A 22,933-nucleotide genomic window follows, 5' to 3' on the forward strand; every position below is an offset into this window, starting at 1 on the left:
TTTGTGAATATACTAAAACCTACTGACTTGTATTCTTTACCAGGATGAATTATATGATGTGTGAATTATATCTTTTTTTTTTTAATTTTTTTTTAACATTTATTCATTTTTGAGACAGAGAGAGACAGAGCATGAACGGGGGAAGGTCAGAGAGAGAGGGAGACACAGAATCTGAAGCAGGCTGCAGGCTCTGAGCTGTCAGCACAGAGTCCAATGCGGGGCTCGAACTCACAGACCACAAGATCATGACCTGAGCCAAAGTCGGACGCCCAACCGACTGAGCCACCAAGGCGCCCCAAATTATATCTTGATAAAAAGGAAAATTAAACAAAGTTTAATTAAAAAAAAAGACTCAGAGTGACTTCCACTGTAAGTCGGCAAGACTGCGGCAGCCTCACCTGCTCGTAGATCTCGATGGCTTTCTGGTACTGCTCCAGCTGGGCGGCATACGCTGCCACTTTCAGCAGACACTTGTTAGCTGAACTGCAATCAAGAACCAGAGCAGAGCAAGTAACAATCCAATGGAAAAAAGTATCAAAAATGAAACGTATTCCAGTACACCCTCATTTGGTACAGCCCGATATGCTCACAGAGTATGGTGAAGGTTTTTCTTTTACCACACATAACAAAACCCATTTAATTATATTAAGAAAAACAACACTTGCCTGTTGGATTCTTCCCCTTTGTAATAATCAGCTGATTGTTCATAATGTGCGATAGCCTGAAAAACACAAATGTATTTTACCCAAATTGTCTGAAGAACTACGTTTAAGAATTACAACTGCATAGGTATTATTCCTATAGCTAAACCTATTTCAACAGCACACCTTTCATAACTTGGCCTCCTTTACTTGAGGAATAGAATATAGTATGCATATCCGGAATACTCACTGTCCACCAAATTTTCTTCTTCCCTTCCTCCAAGGCAAATGCCCAGCTACACTATTTCTCCAGCCCCTACTTGCAGTTCCGGGCAGCTGTGACCTGCTGTTTCCAACAGAATGTAAAGAGACATGCTGTGGGCCTCTACAAGGCTTGCCTTATCCACCTGAACGTGTATTCTTCTTCAGGCCTCATCCCTTTCAATGAGCTAGAATGGCAATGACCAAGTTTGGAGTGACAGTGGAAGCCACAAATCGAAGATGGCAGAACTGTCCACCTTGTTCCAAAATAACTACAAAGGGCAGAATGTACCTCAATCACCATGTACCCACTGCTGCCAAAATCAGAACAGCTACGCTGGATGGTTATTTTAGAGACACACAAAGCCCTATTACATTTTAGGTCTACAGCTTGCCTCAGCAGCATAGACTTTCCTCATCAATACCTTAAGTGTCATCTAGAATAATAGTGTTGCCTTCAATCTAAAATGTGTGGTGATGAATTAACAGTCAAGTGGAGAAGAAACAGAGGTTTTAAGCTGGAAAGCTAGAAGCCCTTGTCACGCTGTGGCATAACAGTTAGTGAAATCTAGCATATGACAGCTCAGAAGGCAGAACACATCCCTACTGGATCCAGAAACTCTACAGGAAGAAGCTGTATGGAAAGAGACAGATAATAGTGTGTATTGCTGTTTCCAGCAAAGCTTTGTAAGAGAGAACTCTGGAAAGAATTAGCTTGTTTTGTAGGCAATTATGAAAGAAAACAGACAAAGTCCAGTGATAGGGCCTCATACAACTGGAAAGGCCAATGGCTTCTATACCCCAAATGGCAAAAGATAAGTCTGAACATTTTAAACTAGGGGCCTGGCAACCTTTTCTGTAACAGCCCGGGTTATAAATATTTTAGGCTTTGTGAGTCATATGATGTGTTGCAACAACTTAGTTCTCCTGCGGTACCACAAAAGCAGCCACAAACAGTAAACAAATGAGTGGGTCTATGTTCCAAAAGCTTTATTTATGGACAATTTTAATTTCACATGGTTTTTACATGTTGTGAAGTGCTGTTTTCTGACTAATGATTAAAAAACATGAAAACTATTCTTAACTTGGGTATACACAAACAGGTGGTGGGTTTGTGGACCTCTGCCTTAAATTTCAAGGTTTTCCCAGTAAGCCATAAAGAGGAAGATGGCTGGTATCAGACTACAGGTGCTCCCTTCCCACTAAGCCCATAGCTTCAAGGAAGTCCTACCCAATGACTGAACAGAGAGGCACAAAGACAAGAAAACAAACAGGCTAGGGAACTATGTTAAAGATCACTCTAGCCGTGGCTCCTGGGAGCTGACTGGAAGCAGAAAGACCTGGCCATAAAGCCTCAGCCCCCACCTTCTTGCAGGTACTAGTGTAATGATCAAGACCAACACTGACTTGGTTTACAAAATTTGTTTACCTCTGAGGCCAGCATTAGCCATGTCTGGACTGCAGAGCATCATGGACGGTTTGTGAAAAACTGACACTTCTGGGCTTGAATAATTATGTTTTGGGTCCATTTGGTCAGCCTACCCTAACTAATATACTCCCCAAACAAATCTTCTGAGTATTATTTATAACAGGGGCAAAACTGGAAACAATGTAAATGGTTAAATATAATAAACTACTATGCTAAGATTAAGAATAATGACAGAAAGTATCAATACGGAAAGTTCTCCATGAAATATTAAATTAACAAACAGCCATGAAAGAACAGATACATTGCAGTCCTCTTTTCACACATACATAGACACATAGGGAAACCATCTGGAATAGATTCCCTGCACACTTATCAGAGCTGTCACATACACAAATGTGTGGGATGATGTGATGAATATATATGTTCTCCCACTAAAATGTAAGCTCTGTAAGGGCAGGTGTCACCATTATGTCGCTGAACCTAGCAGAGTGTTGATCATATAGTAGGTGCTCAATAAACAGATGCTAAGTGAGTAAAGGCAGACTGCATTTCAAGTGATAGCCCCCTACTAAACTACTGCCAATATCTTAATGTGGAATGCCCAGAAAGTGTTTCAGTCAATTCCTAATTAATCAAAAGTAATCTTCTTTGAAATGTTCCCATGCTCTCTAAAGTATTTAACATAGTTTTTCATTGTAACAGATGGGGTAAAGTATGAGAAATGTGACTGAATCTTTACTAAAGAGTGTCAGATGATATAACCTCAGGGAGTGGGGCCAGGGGGTGGGGGGTGGGGACTCTCACTACTTATCTTTCTAGTTCTCACAACACCAGAACTCAATGAACAGTATTGGGTTAACTGTATGTAACTGCGGTTTTGAGGTAAAAATAAGTGGCCAAATAGGGACAATTTGGTTTAACCTAATACTTATTAAGTAATGATACTGGTTCATCAAAATGTAACTGTAAACTACAGCTAGATTCATCACAGTAAAAAGAAATTTAAAGCTTAGTTTTTAATAGTGCTAATTAAGCCAATAATGAAACTAATACTTCCAAGTTTTGACAGAGGTTATAGTTGAAATCAAATCTTATCTAGTGGCTTAACAAAGAAGTTTCAGAGAAAAGAGGTTGGCACAGGTTATCATTGGATGTTCACACCTAGTTTGGAGTTTTAACATGCAGTGAAATTTACCAGCCACAAGTAGACCCTCGCACCTTACAAAATTACCCACTGTTTTTTACAATTTAACAGACCATGATAAATATCAAAAGTAGAAGACAGCCACCAATAATAACTGCACACATAACTATAAACCCAGACACAAAATCATCCGTTATCCTGTTATTTAAGTAGCCCACCAAAGGAACTACATTCATATTCTTTTTTGGGGAATCTGGTGAAGGTCACAATGCTGGAAAATACATGAATCCTGAAATGAGAGACAACACTCTTTAGGACTGCAGTCCTCATCAGTCTTAAAGCAAATGCAATTTCCACATCTCAAGCTTAAGAGTCCACTTTATAGGTCAACTTAACCTTCAGATGGGATCAACTCTTTTAGAATATATACCTCCAGACAGGACATGAACTTGCCATAGGCACATCCTACATGGTAACCAATAGTATTAAATCATGTTCTCCAGGGGCTGAAACAGAAATGGTCACAATTCCTCTGGGTCATTTAAAAGCCCATTTAAAAAGGACCCATTTATTAGTTTGTTTAATGTTTTATTTCATGAAATCAAAGGAATAATGTGAGCCTTTGAAACTTCACACACTTCATTGGTCACTAGCTAAAGTCTGTGCACGACTTATAGAACATACAGTGGCTTATATTAACAGAGAATAAATTCATTTGTAATAAATCAAATGTAAGGTACCTTAATAGAACTGATTTTCAAACTTAAACTTCAAGCACTACTGACCATAATCTGGTGAGTCCAACCAAGGAAGCAAGGGTAATGATTTCTAAACACAGGAAACCAAACATCAGGGAATACTGCAAGGTAACCCTCTGTGTGCTGAGTAATATTCTTTTTTTTTTTTTAAATGTTTATTTTTGAGAGAGACAGAGCATAAGTAGGGGAGGGGCAGAGAGACAGGGAGACACAGAATCCAAAACAGGCTCCAGGCTTTGAGCGGTCAGCACAGAGCCCAATGCAGGGCTTGAATTCACAAGCCATGAGATCATGACCTGAGTTGAAGTTGGACACTTAACCCACTGAGTCACCCAAGTGCCCCATGCTGAGTAGGGTTCTTAAACTGCTTTTAAAAGGGCATGTCACATTAGTGTAGGGAGATGCCACCTGCTGGCCAACTTACAGAATGTCAGGAACACCATGAGTTCTGGGGGGATTCAGAAGCTGACAAAACACATTTTTTTTTAAAAGAAGGAAAACAAGAGAACACTACAGATCATTTTATCCACCCTGAATTTCACAAACGGAGACCCATGTGTGAAGTGGTTGCTCAAGAGCATGCCCTGGCAGCAGAGATGGCACAGTGCTGCAGGCTCCTGGCTCCAGTGTACTCTCCTGACCACCCTGGGAGAAGCCAACGAAGGAGCCTCCACTGGAAAGATGGTCTGCATGAGTGCTTGTCCCCCTAAGATGATTCAACCTTGGTGAAGATACTGTGCCCACCCGAGACACCCTGAAAAATAAATATCCCAGCCACACCAGACCCATCTCCTTTCTGTTCCATCACCAATTCTGCAGCAGGGAGCACAGAAGGGCTTAGGTCTGGGTCTCCCCATCCTCTCCAGGGTCTGCAGATAACTTCTCTGATGAGAAGGGCCACATGCAATGCAGTCAGTGGCTCTGATTTAGTCAAGATTGGAGCACCCTTAGAAAACCATGGCATATATGACAAAATGGCCAAATCATGAATTCTATTAAATAAGTCATAGTGAGTTTTGTGCTACATAACCACAAGGTGGTGATTAGCATGAAGTCAGAGGGTGAAGGTTAATTCCAGTCCAACTTTAGTAGTCAGAGACACCTCCCCAAACAAAGATTCTATGTGCTTTGGCAGGTACATTGCTATGGCAGAGATAGGGGTGTCAGAGTCTACTAAGTACATAGAGTTCTGGGTTCTTGGAATTCATCAGTAAACAAGAGGCAAAGCTCCGTGCTGACATGGGGTGCCCACCCTAGTGCAGGTAAAGACGATGAATAACAGGAATGATGAGTAAGCATTTGTAGCGTATGACATAAGGTGACATGTGCACTGCAATAAAAAGAAAAAGCCGAGTTGGGGGAGGTGTTTGGGTATGTATTCGTGACAAGATGGGGTTCCAATTTTAACTAAGTGGTCATGATAGGTCTCATAGAAAAGGCAACAAATTAAGCAAAAATTTGAAGGACAAAGGGGAGTAAGCCATGTGGGCATCTGTGGAAGAGCCCCAAGGACAGAGGAAACACAGTGCAAAAGTCTTGAGGCAGGAGCTCATCTGGCATGTGTGAGGATCAGCAAAGAGGTCATGGAGGCCACAGCATGGTATATAGCACGGGGGAAGAAGGTGGGGAAGAGCAAGAAGAGAGTTCAGAGAGGCACAAGGGTGGGGGATGAATCAGTGGAGACTCGGAGGCCATCTGAAGGCTCTGGCTATTCCTCTGAGTGAAGATAGGGTAACGTCAGGTTGTAAGCAGTGAAGACACAATCTGATCTACTTTACCTAAGGATTTCTCTGGCTGTTCTGTTACACTGGAGGGAGGGGGGACATTACTATTGACAAAAACCAGTGTAATATATATGAAATTATCATTTCACACCAGGAGAAAAGTTCTCATATGTTGGCAACAGTACCTGTCTTGCTAACTTCCAAGTGGCTGCCATACTACACCTAACTCCTTGATGCTCCATTAGGATTTTAGTCAACATTGCTATTTCTTAGTATAAAGCCCCCCTTTCCCTGAGAAAATGCACAAAAGCAGAGAAGAGAGTGAATCCAAAAGGAAAGGGTGATGGGGACCTTATGCCCAGGGCTCAGAACTCAAGCAGGAGCAAAAACAGGAAGGCCAATTTAGAGGCTCCTGCAGTGACCCAGTGAAAGCTGGGGGCACAAGGAGGTAGTGAGGGGGCGGGGACTTGGGAGCTTAGAGGACAACACTGTAGAAATCGCCCACAGACTGGATGTGGAGAAAAAGAGGATGCCTGTGGTTTGGAGGGGGAATATCACAGTGGAGGGGGGGGATCGGAATCCTGTCTCAGACACACTGGACTGGCAGTGATGGTTGGCAGACAGGAGGATACAGGGATCTGAGGTGTGGAGGGAGGTCTGGGCTGCAGATAGACTTGTGAGCCACTGGCAGACAGTCTGTAAAGCAGTGACGATGAGTGCAGAGAGAGCACCAAGAGAGCAATGTGGAGTGAGAGAAGACAAGGAGTTAGCCCCAGGGTGCCCCACACCAGAGTATGGGGAGAAGAGGAGGCACCATCAGTCACCTGTTCCAGAAGCAGAGAGACAGCATGAAATAAAAGAGGAAGAGGGATGCCTGTCTGATGCTGCATGGGGCTCAGCGAGTGCCCTGACCATTCAGATAGGACAGAACTGTAACCCCAAGAGCATGCCAGGTGCTCATCAGCCTGACAGGAACCATTGGCCTCCACTGCCGCTTTTCTTTCTCACTCACACCTCTGGTTTCCCACAGTACTCAGGACGGTGTTACATAAACATGTGTCTCTAGTCTGAGCTGACGGAGTCTCTGGATCTGACAAATGTCTTCCTCTTGCCAAGGTGCCCTGAGCCCTGCAGGTGATCCTGTAACTGAGAAGACAGGGTGATAAAGGATGAAGCCCTGTGCTGGGGCCGGCTTTGCATCAGCTCTGCTGGATCCAATCTGAATGGTTCCAGGCAGCTCAGTCCTTTCGAGCCCTAACTTCCACATCCATAAAGGGGCCTCTGTGCTATAAGAGCTAAAAAGTGGTAAAATTTCACAGCATGCAAGCAACGACAGAGCCTGGGAAAGAGTGGTGCTCAGTGTTTCCTCTTCTCTTCTTTTGCTGCTATAAACCACAGCTCAGAAAACCAGCCCCATGTGAAACAGAGGTATGGCTAGGCCAGTGTTCAGTTCCCTTCTTCCTCCAGGTCAGGGCCTAAATTATAAAGGTGAGCACATCCCTGCAGTCCCAAAGCTTCCTTCCTGAAGCCCAAAGGAAGACTTCTGGAAACACCACCATCCTGACACAAATCACCCAGAGCAGAGAGAGCGGGCAGGCTTGGTAAATGTTACCCAGCTCTCAGGTGTCAGGCACTTCCCTGAAGAGAAGCCTATCCAGACCTTAGCCCGCCAGGTCCCCCATCTCTACAATGAAGCAATCTCAATAGTTCTGCACCACTCAGCTCCACTGGAAGGGGGAGGGCTCCCTGAGTCATGTTGTCTACCTGCCTCACACCCACCTGTGGAGGAACACTGCCCTAGCTCACCTTCTCGATGTCCACGAGTTCAGTCTCATAGATCTCTGCAATGGTGATGTGGTGCTTGGCTGCAATCGTAAACCTTCCCTGCGGGAAAAACAAAAAACAGTCCCATTCTGCTTTCACCTTTTTGAAAGCCAAACACTTTGGGAAGCAAAAAACAACAACAAAAGTACAACTGTAAGCCATCTCCAGGACTCCACCCCACAGCCGCTCACGCAAGGCAGGGTCTTACCATGTCTGTGTAAATGTCGATGGCTGCATTTAAGCAGTTGATAGCCTCTGAAGCGAAGGCATTTAAGAAAAACAATGAAAAATCCATTCAGTCAAAGAGGGTTCTGGGGAGCCTATCTTCTTGGCTGTTACTAGAATGTTAAGGAGGTTGCACTTGGGGTGGAGGGTACGCAGGTGAGTTAGTGAAAAGCAAGCAGAAATCACACAAGGCCAGACCCCACAGTATGCTCAGTCCCCAGCAGGTTCAGTGTCAAGTAGGGAACTGTAGCTGGGGGGGTGGACTGGCTCAGTTGTCTCAGCCAGACAGTGAGGACCCAGCCAGGGTGAAGCCCACATTAAAGAGCAGACAAAGCCATGGGGGCTGTCATCAACACTGATCAGCTCTAGCTGCTAAAACATAAGTGTAAATGCATTCTTCACTGATATCATGTATATATATGAATTCTGGAAGACAGTCCTTCACAAGGAAGATCACTTCAATAGACTCAACTCTTCATGCAGCCAATATCAAAAGCACTTTGAAAATACCTGTTCACACAACTCTTAAGTGAAGTCAGCATTTTGTACAATGTTAAAAGATGCTAACTTTTGGGGTATGAAAAAGAAACCTAGTAAGTGATACTGCTAATAAGTTCTATTAATTTTCTAAAACACTGAGCCAACAAATTTCCTGTCACAAAATGGTGGTGTTTATAATGCTAGCATACAGATGACAGCTCCAAGTTTATTGTTCTTGCTTTAAAGGAGGTAAGCAAAGAGAAAAGGCCTGACTGAAAAGTAGAAAGGTAACACAGAGTAACAAAATTAAAAGCAATTTCTTCCCAAGCTATGTAAGAAATGTGAATTGTTACACCTTTAAAAATATAGAAAAGTAAGCTACCCACAGTGCCACTCAAACCCACTGCTGGTATTTTGATGTACTTTTCCTTCCAGTGTTTTCTGGATGCATTTCCATGTGCACAAATTTTTTAATAAATTTGAGACCTCAATTCTTGTGTGGTTCTTTGGTTACCATGTGGACATTTACCAGGTCATTGGAGATGCTCTGAATCCAGGGACTTTAATGCCTGCATCATATCCTGGAATACTGATGCATTATAATTTTATTATTCCACCCTTGTTGTTCATTTAGGCTGTGTCCAGTTTTTCACGTTCAGAAACAGAATGCAATTAATCTTTATACAAAAGCCCTTGAAGTATCTTAGTTCTCAATGATACATTCATAAAAGCTGAGATTTCTGTGCTAAAGTGCACTGCTAAAAGAAAAATACGGAGGCTCCACAGCCACCAGTGCATGTGCCACAGGGAAGATGTTAATGCTTTTAATTGCTAAGTGTATACTCTTAACTAAAAAAGAAATAACATTTGTAAACTTTTGCCATTTTAAATACCCAAGTTCATTATTTCTTCAAAACCAGTACTTGAAAAACCAGTACTTTTAAAAAAGTCAGATGAATACGGTGTGAATAAGTTGTTTTTAACTATCAGATATTACAATCTCCCATTAACTGGATCTTAAAATGTACCAGGTATTTAGGAGTGAGGGACCATTACTTTTATTTAATGAGTAATATATATTCATAAATTAAGACAATAATAAGATGTAGATAAAATTAAAGCTAATTTCCAAAACATTCTCCAAAATGCACTGTGAATGGAGTTTAAGAAAATAGGTATTATGACAAATTGAACATAATTTCTCCTTGTAAAAGCTCAAAGTGATTATAGAAAAAACCCTGAAGGTACTAAAATCTCTATTATCCCAAAGCACAAACATTTCTTTTTTACAGGACTCAAAGGTCCAGCAGCGTAACCTGAGAGAAGGCCCCCAACATTGATCCGATGGCCCTGGGTACGCAGAGGTGGAGGCATGTCTTACCTTGAGGGTCTGCCTTTTTGTAAGCATTCCCAGCATCCACAAAGCTGGTGGCAGAATCATGCTTGCTCTGAAGCTGCATGTGGAGCTTGGCTGCCTGACAAAATGCATTTCCTGCAGCTGAGGAAGACAAGTCACTACAATTAATCACAGAGGAGCAAGTGTCCCCAGAGTGGCCCATGCTCTAAGTGCTGCACCTACTCCTAGAAAAGTTCCATGTCACTGAAAAGAAGCGTTGCAGTCAGACGGATGTGTAAATGTGATCAAGTGCCTCTCAGGTGTGTATAAAAAAACAGAAACAAGTTCAACCGGTGACAAAAGCCTCTCTCAGCCCCAGAAGACCTCCCAAGTGGCACCTGGGTGATGGGCCTCCATTTAGTACCAAAGCCAGTCATGTTCAACTCTGTCCCCCAGCATATACTAAACAGTGACTGGGGCTTCAAGCCACACATGTTTAAAGAAAGCTAAAACACTGAGGTCAAGGACACTTATTTGCTCATCTTTCTATCTCATAGTGTCCACTGGCCTTGGCTGTCATCACTGAAGAAACTGCTAATGGAAGCTCCTTGAACAAAGTAAGTATCTCAAGAGTGAATGTTAGGTCCACAATTTCAAAACTCAAAGTTTCTTCTTAAATTATAACAAAATCTGACTGAACTTTATATGAGGTTTAACCTGACTTTAACTCCCACTTAGGGTGGACAACTTGCATATTCCCTGCAGGTTTGGTTACACAGTGGGATTGGTTACAAGGTGCTGCTGAGGTTTCTGTTGGGACGAGGTACAGTGTAAAGGTTTATGCACTTAAATTTTTCAGAAAAGGTTTTGATCAGGGACTGTAGACTCTAGAGGGGCAGAAAAGAATGAGGGAAGGAATCCACAGCAGAGCAGTCATGTGAACAAGGAACAAATGTTTGAAGGCAAGAAAAGGCTGGGAACAGAGGCTGGTGACAAGTCCATGCTGCCTGCAGGAGGGATAAATGTAGTGGGCAGGAGAGATGAAGGCTGAAGATGCCATTGGGCCAGTTCTGGGAGGCTTTAAATGTCAGCATGAGGAACCTGGACAAGGATAAACCCCCACTGTCATGAGGTTCTTGGCTCAGAGAGAACTACCACAGACTGGAAAACATGAGGCCCGTGGAGAACAGAGCTCAGTAAGGTGTGGAATAGGGAAGTCAGCACTAATAGGAATGGAGGGGAAAGAATTCCCTCTACAAGGAAAAACATGATGAAGAACATCATGAGACCTTTTAGTACTTAAAAAAATATATTTTTTGTAGCCATTTCAAAAACATTCAGAGAAGTACAGAAAATTGTGGGAGACACCAAAATACCCACTGCTGGTACTAAGAAATAAAGCATTCAATTCAACTAAAGCTTTGGCTGTCATCCCTTGTCCTGACCCCTCTTCCAGAGGTAACCACACAATTCCTACTCAGGTTTCTGCACTTCCACCAGAGGGAAAAGTAGCAGTACATACTCCTGATCCAGCCTGCCCAGGTTCAATTCTGGCTCTGTGTAAGACAAAAAGAGTGCCCAGGCAGTTTTGAAAATACTCAGCCATTACATGGCACAGGGGCTGAGCAATTAGGATGCTGGCCCCCAGCTGGAGCTGGGACTGGAGAGCCCCCACCTACCAGGCTTTAACTCTTACACTGTGGATTATGGGGTCGGGGGTCCCGGAGAAGGGGTCAAGGCTGATGCTGCCAGGGGAGTGCCTCAGTAGCGGCTAACTGAATGGCAGCCTTGATGGGCTCTGCCTCAGGAGAGTACAGTTACAACATGGACCTCCCAATTACAGTGTTTCACTGTACTGGCTGGCTCCAGTTTTTCACATGCTGGCCACTCTCATTAGTACATGCAAATCTATCCTTAGACCACACCCTTACACCATGCAAGAGATACAAATACTGAGACAATACTCCTTTCTCCTCCACTGTTTTTAATACATTATAATTCAGGTGTAATGCATTTTGGAAATATATCCTTTTAACCTAAAACTAAACCTATAAAAGAACTGTACAGTCAGAAAGGGCTTTCACATTCATATATTTCTACAGCAATTTCTTCATTAAAATGCTTTTAAAGTGTCAGCCTTAATGGGTTGATTTGAACACACTGTACATACACCCTAACCTTAGACAACGTTCTATGTCAGTTATATCTCAATAAAGCTAGGGAAAAAGCAGATGGGGAAATGCACTTGCAGAGTGTAAGCGTCCTACTTTAGATCAAGCAGCAGCTACAGGCCAGGGCTAGACAACAATGTCCCTGCTCCAGGTGAAGGTTGTCTCCATTTTCACTAAAGAAATACCCTATCACAGAGACAACAAGCCCTCTTTGTGCACAAGGGTAGGGGATGAATTTGTTTCCCAAATCAGTGTATAGAGGGTTATCCCCTCTCAGACCGATAAAATAATTCCACTGATTGTTATGTGTAATTTCACTGGATAGAAAGCATTATGTTAAAAAGTGATAGTAAATCTGTTGGGGTTTATAAAAATAACACCTTGGCTGTCACATTTCTCAATGGAACCTCAATCAGCTACTACAGAGCTGTTCTCACAGTAAGAAATTCTCAACCAATGTGTAAGTAAAGAAAAATAGGCTTTGTTCACTTAGATCAAAGTTCTTTTCTCCCACACCATGGTGGCCACACCAGTTATTCAGCACACACACGTCTCAGCCAACAGTAGGAAATGCAGACAGTTATTTCCTCCTTCAAGATGATTTTAAAGTTATTCGCCTGAAAAGTGAAATAAACAAAAACTTTATACATACCACTCCAATTTTTTGCCATCTTGAACATATTTGCAGCTCTGGTATACATTTCACAAGCCTCTTCTATTTTTGTGTTTCCTCTGAGAAAAATTTAAAAATGAGGTTAAGTTTTACTGTAGCAACCATCCACATCTCCAATTCACCCTCCCTTAAATAATAAGCATTTAATGAATGCTTACTATGTGCCAGCCAAGTATTCTAGAATTTTAACAGGTGCTCAAATGGTACGCTCTTATTATCCCTATTTCCCAAATCAGGAAACAGAGGCACAAAAGTAAATAACCCAAGGTCACACAACAAGAATGTCACAGAACTGAGACTCAAATACATATCTGGCTGATCTCAGAGCCTACAACCTTAACCAGAGTCCTTTTCATGCATGGAAATTGTAGTTTTGGATGAAGTGGAGAAATAAGAAGTATATTATTCAAATGGGATTAAATTTGAAGGATACATTTTTTACCCTGTTAATTTGGAAGAGTTTAGCACTATGCTTATTCAAAAACAAACAAGCAAACAAAACAACAACAACAACAACAACAACAAGTTGAAGCCGGAGCATAAAAGAAAGTGCCATGTTGTTTGACTGCTTTATTATCAGCTTTGGCAGGGAATGTTCCTTTCTCCAACATAGAAGGGGCCTCAGGGTCCAGCTGCTCACCCCATGTGTAAATGTATTTTACAACATCCTGAGAGGAAGAAACTCTATTGCTACTGGAATACATACTGTTCTGGAAAGTTCTTCAGTAGACAGCTGATTCCACTCAGGGAAAGCTCTAGCTGCTCAGACATTTCTTCTCACATAAAGGCAAAACTAATCCTCTGTAACTTGCACCAGGGTTTTCTAATTCAACCTTGTTCTTAGCTAAACTAAGGACCCTCTCTACCTCCTCTATCTACATTGAAAACATAAATAACCAGAGAATGAAGACAAAGCACTCTGTGCGAGTGGTTTAGGACATAAGGACTAGGAGAAAGGGGAGGTCAAGGCTGACCCTTAGAGAGTGGCACAATCTAAACAAGAGTGAGCACATACGCATATGCCAGAAACTTGAACAGGCTCTGTGCTCCCACAGAAGGACACAGACAGCTCTGTGTCAATACGTGTCCCAGAGCAGTACACTAAGGCCCAAGTGTGACTCACACCTTAGGCAGTAACTACTAACTGTCTTACCCCAGTTTAGTTCTTTAACTTCTTTGGGCCTCCATTGTTGCATGTGTAAACAGTGGATAATATGATCTATACTTGTGGGTTATTATCTTTTTTTAATTTTTAATGTTTATTTTTGAGGGACAGAGAGAGAGAGAACAAGCATGAGTGGGGTAGGGGCAGAGAGAGGTAGGGAGACACAGAATCTGAAGCAGGCTCCAGGCTCTGAGCTGTAAGCACAGAGCCTGATGGGGGGCTTGAACCCATGAGCCGTGAGATCATGACCTGAGCCGAAGTTGGACGCTTAAACGACTGAGCCACCCAGACGCTATAATACTTGTGGGTTATTATATAGATCAAAAGAAAAAATCCATATATAGTTGCCCTTGCAGGGTCTGACCCAGAGTAGGTACTCAATCAGGATGATTATTGTAACTAGATTGATGTACTGAAGGCATAAAAACTTTTGGGAATATTTGTACAAATAAGGGATCTGTCTTGATAAGGGACTTGTATCTGAAATATGTAAACAACACAACTCGAAAATAAAAAAGACTAGTAACTCAATTAAAAAATAGGTGAAGAATCTATTAGACGTTTCTTCAAAGACGACACACAAATAGCCAATAAGCACATGAAAAGATGCTCAACATCATTAGCCATCAAGTAAATGCAAGTCAAAACCACAAATGAGATCCCACTTCACACCCACTAGGATGGCTAGAATCAAAAGACAGATAAGAATAAATGTTAGGGAGGATGTGTAGAAACTGGACCCTCCTATACAGCTGGTACAAATATAACATGGCACAGCCACTGTTAACTTGGCAGTTTCTCGAAAGGTTAAACATAGTTACTGTATGAGCCAGCAACTCTGCTCCTTGGTATACACCCAAGAGAAATAAAAACACTATGTCCACACAAAAACTTGTATACAAACATTCACGTTCAAGGCAGCATTATTCGTAACTGCCAAACAGTGGAAACAACATAAATGTCCATCTACTGAAGAAAAGATAAATAAAATGTGGTCTATACATGGAATGGATATTGGACAATAAAAAGGAATGAAGTACTGATATATCAATGAACCTTGAAAACATCACGCTAAGTGAGAGAAGCCAGTCACGCATGAGCATATTGCAAATCTATAGAGACAGTAAACAGGTTGCCTACAGTGTTGGAGAAAAAGGAGGAGGGGCAAGGAGGATAGAGTTTTTTTTTGTGGTGGTGATGATATTCTAAAATGTACTGTTAGGATAGTTACACAGCTATCTGGACACTTTAAATGGGTGAATCATGGGGTGCCTGGGTGGCTCGGTCGGTTAAGTGTCCGACTTCGGCTCAGGTCATGATCTCACGGTCCGTGGGTTCGAGCCCCGCGTCGGGCTCTGTGCTGACAGCTCAGAGCCTGAAGCCTGTTTCAGATTCTGTGTCTCCTTCTTTCTGTGACCCTCCCCCGTTCATGCTCTGTCTCTCTCTGTCTCAAAAATAAATAAACGTTAAAAAAAAAATTAAAAAAAAATAAATAAATAAAAAAAATAAATGGGTGAATCACATGGTATGTGAATTATACTTAAAGTTGCACCACTCCCTTCCCCCAACAAAAAAAGGAAAAAACAAACAAACAAACAAAACTTTGGCAGCTATGTCACACAGCAAATGACACGATGGTGAAAAGCCACACCAAAAATGTGGTGTCAGAATAAGCAAAGCTTTCCTTTAATCACACCCTCATGTCCTTTTTCTCAACTTCAAATCTGCATATTAAAAAAAACCAATTAGCTAATTATCCTAATGGAAAATTCCTAAGTTTTCAATCTTTAGCCATAGCTCCTTGGAGTTAACAAAGACTTACCACTTTCTTGTCTTATTTTTCTAAAGCATACCAGGAATCTTGCACTGTAATTATAGTTCAATCATTCTTATTAAAGGTTTTCAAATAAAACCAGCTTAATTAAAATGTACTTTATCCTATTATTTTCAGAGACAGATTCAGCTAGGAATAATAGAACGCCTACATTATGCTAGGGTTTATGCTGGATATTTCCACATATGTTATGTCATTTTCTTTATTACAACCACCATTAAAGATGCTAACTACATTTGACAGAAGAGAAAATTGTACCTGGAAGTCAATGGCTGGCCCAAGGTCATCCAGCTAAAGTCAGTGGTGGAGCTGACACCTGATGTCAAATTCAGTGATCATTATATAAATAATGAATGTATTTTTTTATGAAGACTTAAGACCCTCACCTCTCCTAAAACAGAATCACAAGAAGTATACTCATTTTCAAAGCACCAGAGAAACTCACTTGTCATAAACACAACATAACTTTAAGAATTCATGAAAAATGTACTTCTGAAATCACTCCAAATGCCTACTGTGTTCTATGCATGTGAAAGTTAAATTTTATAAGTTTTAAGGACAAACATTCAGAATTCACATTCAAATAATTCAAATGATTGTTATCCTAGGCCTCTATAAATGAGGTATAAGATCCTTGAAAAGAGAAACAAGTTTCTATGAGAGGATCTACATTATGAAGTGATAGAATTTAAGTACATGGCACTGAACTGACAAGAAGAAAAGCTAACTTGAGACAAACTTAACTATTTTTGGAGATTATCCTATCCTGAATTTGAAGAAGAAAATGCTTTCTCCACCATGAAAGAAAACAGTGACTAGCCTGCATAAGAACCACTACCACCACTACCATTCCCTCCACCACTATCATCTATCACCTTCACCACCTCCACCACTATCATCACTATTACCAACACCTCCACTACCATTACCACCACCATTACCACCTCCACCACCATCAATCACCTTCACCACCTCCACCACCATCATCACCATTACCAACACCTCCACTACCATCACCACCACCATTACCAACACCTCCATCACCACCACCACCACCACCTACACCATCATCAATCACCTTCACCACCTCTACCTTCACCACTACCATTACCGACACCTCTACCACCACCACCTTCATCATCATCACCACCACCACCACTTCTACCACCACCACCATCACCTCCATCCTCTCCACCATTCAGCCCCAGCTGACCCCACCACCCCTCAATTCTATGAGCAAGGCTGACTCCCTCCTCTTCTTGATTATGCTTATTCAGGAGACATTCACTGAGATCAGTAAATGTCAGAAAGGCTAAGAAAAGAATGTTCTTGCCCAAGAGGAGATCAGAATGCTGAGGAAAAAATATTTAACTTCAGGGCTGGAAAAGATCTGAGAGTACTCATCCCACCTTCCATGTTCCACTGAAGAGATGTGGTCAGAGCCATGACATGTCCCACTGGTGAACTGCAGAGCTGCAATCCCATCCTGTCTGTTCCCATTCAGATGCTGGGGAGGTGGGGGGAGAGGGAGAAGAAGCCAGACTGGGAAATTACATCCCATTATTTCAAGGAGCTCCAATAATATTTACATGCAGACAAATCACTGATCTTTTAAAAACCAATTAATCCTCGAATAATCTAAAGTCTTGATTTTTCCTCATCCTGAGTAAGAACTATTTCAGAGCACTACAAAACACTGGCAACTATAGTACATCCTCTTCTAAGACTGTGGGTGGGAAGAGGGGGACGTTAAAGTAGAATCATGAGGACTAATGGCACACACATCCTGAGACCTACCCAAAAGCAAAGGAGGCAACTGGTGAGGTACAAATAAAGCTGCTTCTAAAATCACAAAATACCTGAGTAAAAGTATAAAAGGTGATAACTGACAGTGCTGTGATAATGTGAAAGCAGAATTAGAGACAAAATCTAACCCTATCATCAGAGTATGCTGAAGGGATGTCAAACTACACCAAAGGACTACAAACAGGGAGAAGCCCCACAAACAGGACAGCTCCTTATGTTCACTATGAGCAACATTACTTTAGCCTATAGGCTGACTGAGGACAGACACTACCACAGGGCTTGGCACACAGGCCTCAATAATAATGCTGACTTCTCAGAGTCTGGATGGAAGAAACTATCCATAGTACAGTTTTTTGATAGTGTTCCCATATATCATTCGAAACAATAAGCAAATACAGAAAGCATCCAGAAAAGGAGAGGAAAATTAGGAATCTGTTTAAAATATCTCTATTATTAATAGAAACACTGTTTCTCTACTCACAACACTTCTGACATCAAACCTGCAGCATTTTCCACACCAAGCAATTTTCTAGTTCTCTGCAGCCACCAGCTGGGTGTCCTACAATTCAATTCAATTGTGACACTACTCAGTCAGTGCAGACCTCACAGGTTAAGGGCCTAGTCCCACAAGACTGCCCCCACTTCAGACACCAATCTCAAGCAGTGAGTCCTCAAAGTACTCATATCTCTAACTTGGCTACAAATCAGGGGTTCCCACAACCCCCTCTTCAATCTGATTAATTTGGTAGAACTCACAGAACTGAGGGAAACTATTTATGATCACAAATGATGTAACTCAGAAGCAGCTAAATGGAAGAGATGTATCCAGGGAGGTATATAGGCAGGGAGTGCAAGGGGCATCCACACCAGCTCCAGGGGTGCCACATGCTCACCACCTCCACATGCTCACCACCTCAGAAGTTTTCCAAACCCATCATTTAGAGTTCTGTTAAGGTTCCATACACAGGCATGACTGATCACTGGCCACTGGTGATTAACTCAGTCCCCAACCCCTCTCCCCTCCTGGGAGGCTTAGGGGTGAGGCCGAAATTTCTAACCCTCTAATCATATGGTTGGCTCCTCTGACAACCAGCCCCCATCCTGAAGCCAACTGGGAACCCACCAACAGTCACCTCATTAGCATACACTACAGTATGGTTGAAAGGGGCTTATTATGATACAGGAAATGCTTCTCTCACCCTCACCACTCAGGATCCCACAAGGTCTTTACTGTGTCAGGAACCAGGGATGAAGAACAAATATATACTTCCCATTATATCACAACATCACAGCCACATAGAACTATTTATTCTATTTTTTACCTTCCATAAGCAACTTATTTTCATCTGCACTTCATTTCTATAATCTCTAGATTCTAAAAACTTGTTTTCCTAGATAAACACAACCCTTTCAAGATTAATTAACTGCTAAGTTTAATATATTTCTAAACAGTCCAACTTCTTTCATGCGATGCAGAGAGTAGAGGTCTGCAGCAGGGAGAAGCTCTTCATCAAGCTACCTTGAACTCTTATACCAAAAATGTCTATAAAACCATTAGATCAAGGTCATTTGTTTTTTCACAAACAGTAATAGGAGGAGTAGTGACAAGGACACAGTTTTGGACAAAGTCAGACTATAGGAATACTGTCATTTATTAGATAGGTCCTGCCAGCACAGAGCAGGCAGCCCCTCCAGGGCCTCAGAGAAATTCCACCAGAGCAGCCAGCAGAAGCTGGGCATGAGGACCACACCATCAACACTGATGCAGCCTCAGTGCCCTGTCTTGGCCTCTGGATTCCATTTTCTGAGAACTTTTCACTTTAAAAATAATCATAGATTCTTAGACACAGGAAACAATCTGAGACATTTAAGGAATGTCTGACAAAAGTGTCATTTCCTGAAATGAAGTTTGCGAGAACATGTAGAGCAAAGAAAGTTGGTTTTGATTTTGGTAACAGTCCCAGTGCCTGGACTTGGTATGGAGAGTCACCTTTCTTACAGAGAAGAGAATGTATATTTGGACCTATTAATAAAACAAATCAAGATACTTAAATATACAAGAAAACGAACAACAGTAATTATTGGATAAACTCAGAAATGACATGCACAACATGACTTGTCATGAGAAGTTTTTACATTTAATCTCAATCTTTATAAAAATTCAATCTTCAAACTGAATCTCAATCTGGAAGAAACACTGATGAGACCTGTAAATTCTACAGGATCATGGTTAGTGACTAAATACCAACTTGTCCTAACATCCTCCAAACCCAGACACATCAACAAGAAGCAGATACAACCACCTGTAATCCGTGCCAACAGCAAAATTAGGAGAGAGAATTCAACAAGATGAAGAAATAATAGACTGGAGAAATAAAACCCCCCAACTAGCAGAGCCAGTGACACTGCTCCTGCTGGACGACAGGAGGAAATGCATGGACATGAGGGGATGAGGCAGGGTCCAGCAGCAAGGAAGGGCTGCACAAGAGTGAGGGAACATGGAAGCCAGGTGGAGACCTAGAGGGCTGGAGCACTGGGCCTGGGGAACTAGAGGGGAACTTGGCTAGAGGTGGCCCTGCTTCTGGGGAAGGCAGGGGCAGATCTATGGAAGCTTAGTCGTGAAGGGAAAGACAGCAAGTGGTGGAAGCTAAGAGTCTTAGAAAACAAAGGGGTGTCACAGCACTGGGAGTCACACCAAGCCCCTACTCACCCCTCCCTTATACTTGTCATCAAAAAAAGTCCTTAATGGTATCAACAGAAGAGAGCGTTCAAATTAAGAAACCCGTGAAACCACCCAAACCCCTCATCTTTCATCACAGAAACAAATTTTGTTATGAGACCAAGAAACTCCAACACTCTCTAAACAGAAAAAGGTAAGCAGCATCCATACAAAGCTACAATGTTCCAAGAATAAAAACTCTGCGGCTGACAAAAATGTTCCCCCCAAACTATCCCAAGGCAAACAATCCCATATAACTTAAATATTATTAAACAATCATTTATAGATATGAAACTATACCACAGTTCAGAAATTCAAAATTCAGAATGCAAGAGCATTCAGGGGAACAGAATATTCCACCTCAAAATAAACTACTTTGGCATAAGGAAAATGAGAATGGAGGAAAATGAGAATAGCAGATACAGAAAGACCCTTTCTCAGAGCTTCCCCTATTTGAATAAATGCCGAAACTTCTAAGAAATGGGGACTGCCATAAATCCCCTCTCCTGGAAAAGTTTTATGGTCGTGAAGCAGATGGAAAGTTGATACAGAGATGGGCTTGCACAAACAAACCTCACTCCTTTGTTCTCCAGTCTGCTGCTTCTTGGAAGCCTAAAACCTTTTGTCTTGACACTTCTCTACAAATGCACTGTTCTTTAAGATGCTATAAGCCCAAGTTCCAATCACCCCTTTGAGTTACCCATCACTGTACATGTTCAATACACTATTTATTCTTGTTAGTCTATATTCTGTCTAATTTGTAGAGCCCCAGCTGGAGAACCCAGGGGAGTAGAGAAAAAAGGTGAAGTTCTTCCTTCCTTACATGCACAAAAAATAAGACTATGAACTCGTTTTAAATTCTAGAAATTCTAGAAGGAAAGAAAGAAAAAGACCAAATAATCTCAGAAATAAAATCTTGGCTAGAACACACCTACAGGGAGAACAGATTCTACTGACACTGAGGAGAAAAATAAAAACACCCACGAGAATGGAAATGAAACAAGGGAGGGAAAAGGATCTAAGAAAAAGTGACAGAGAGGATAAGCAAAGAGCCAATATCCATGTAACTGGAGTCCCTGAAAAGGGAAGTAAAATATATCAAAACATTGAAACAATACTTAAAACTACACTTTCAGAAAATTTTATGGAAACAAAAGAAGAACTGAATCAAAATACCAAAAGGGCCTACCATGTACTGGGAAAACGGACTCAGAATGGTCTACTGTAAAACACATATAATAAAACTATTATATTTTATAAAGAAAAGCTCCAGGCTTCCAGGCAAAGTCACTTACAAAATTAAGAAAATCAGGTTAACTTCAACCAGACGTCAACAGCAACATACAAAGCAGACAACATACAAAGCAAAACAATAGGAAACATTTCTAAGCAAGCTCAAGGGAAAAACAGTGTGAGCCAAATATTATACAACCAGCCAAGCCAACCATTAAATACCAGCGATAGAAGCAAGAACTTAAGGAATATCGCACTGGCTTCCATCTATGAGATAACTAGGGAACATAAGTAAAAATGCTGATGGTGGTGGCACGGAATATGTTTTATTATAGATCTAAGACAAAAAACAAACAAAAAGAGACAGAATCTGTTCCCAAAACAGATCTTCCCAACATCTGTTCCCAAAAAGTACAAATAACTGAACCCTGTCCTCCCACATACATATCACTGGACAAAGGGGAAAATTTAGAACAGGCTCAGTGATTGGCACATAGGTAATGGGTGTCTTTCACAGCAAACAAATTCTAGATGCTTACTGGAGCTAAGGGTACTAAAAAAGGTTACCAGTAGAACAAAAATACAAAATTTCCTAAATAAAAACCAAAGAAAAGAGATCACATGAAGACTGCAAATAAAACATTACACGTAATAAATAGAACAAAGCAGGATGACAGAATTAAAAACCAATCATATACCAGTCGTACCAATAATATAAATGGACTGAAGATTTTTAGATTTTCTCAGAAAACAAAAGCCAATACAATATTGTGTGCTCAATACAAGAAATACAACTAAAATAAAGCTATTCTGAAAGGTTTAAGAATAAAGACATGGTCAAAAGGATACCACATACATCAACCAACTTTTATTTGATTTGTTCCAACAACAAATAACCGCCCAATCTCCACAAGCTTCTTTCTCACTCACTTTACCTGTTATTGCAGACTGATGGTGCTGGTTCTTTCTCCATGTGTCATGTCTCTCTATTCTGAATGCAGCCCTCTCTCTAGTGTACTCTTATGACAGAGAAAAACCACAGCAGAAGCAAGGGATACCCCTGCAGCTTCCGCGTGGGTAGAGTGCACACCCCCTTGCACTTGCTCCCCCAGTCAAAGTCAGCCAAGGGCCAGGACAGACTCAATGGGGAGGGGAAGTGCACTTTGCCCAGAGCCCAGCAGCACAGGTCCCACGGCAGCAGGCAGAATGTACAATCCTCTTACATAATACAGTCCTAAAAGCAGGCAAACGCAAATAAGAAAGCAAGGACTGCTACTCCAGTATCAAACAAGGCAGAATTTGAGCTCAAAAACATCAAAAGAAAGAAAGAAATTCACTTCTTAATGCTAAAGATACAATTCATAATGAAATTATAGTAGTTGTGAACATCTATATACCAAAACATAGTAGACACCTTTATAAAGCAGAAACTACAAGACAAGAGATGCAAGAAGACAGAAACACACTTATAAGAGGAGACATGACTATACCCATTAGTCCAAAGCAAGTC

The 22,933-nt window shown here is 41.5% G+C and overlaps 1 protein-coding gene across 4 annotated transcripts in view; it reads right to left on the reverse strand.

Annotated features, from left to right (window-relative positions):
• The window catches only part of NAPB (NSF attachment protein beta), a 40,925-nt gene that overhangs the window by 12,385 nt on the left and 5,607 nt on the right, over positions 1-22,933 (reverse strand). Inside the window, exons 1-7 of one of the 4 annotated variants that reach the window (XM_019462356.2) lie at positions 22,359-22,573; positions 12,646-12,725; positions 9,868-9,984; positions 7,990-8,036; positions 7,764-7,841; positions 666-721; positions 399-483 (exon numbers count right to left, since the gene is read on the reverse strand). In XM_019462356.2, coding sequence (XP_019317901.1) covers positions 399-483; positions 666-721; positions 7,764-7,841; positions 7,990-8,036; positions 9,868-9,984; positions 12,646-12,725; positions 22,359-22,396 — 501 coding nt within the window. In that variant the 5' untranslated portion in view covers positions 22,397-22,573. Of the gene's footprint in view, positions 1-398; positions 484-665; positions 722-7,763; positions 7,842-7,989; positions 8,037-9,867; positions 9,985-12,645; positions 12,726-17,074; positions 17,242-22,358; positions 22,574-22,933 lie in introns of those variants that run through there. The other 3 variants (XM_053890474.1, XM_019462354.2, XM_019462358.2) reach the window with 3 other exon arrangements.

The sequence above is a fragment of the Panthera pardus genome, unplaced genomic scaffold, assembly GCF_024362965.1.
Source record: "Panthera pardus isolate Hobbes unplaced genomic scaffold, ASM2436296v1 HiC_scaffold_25, whole genome shotgun sequence".
Lineage (NCBI taxonomy): Eukaryota > Metazoa > Chordata > Mammalia > Carnivora > Felidae > Panthera > Panthera pardus.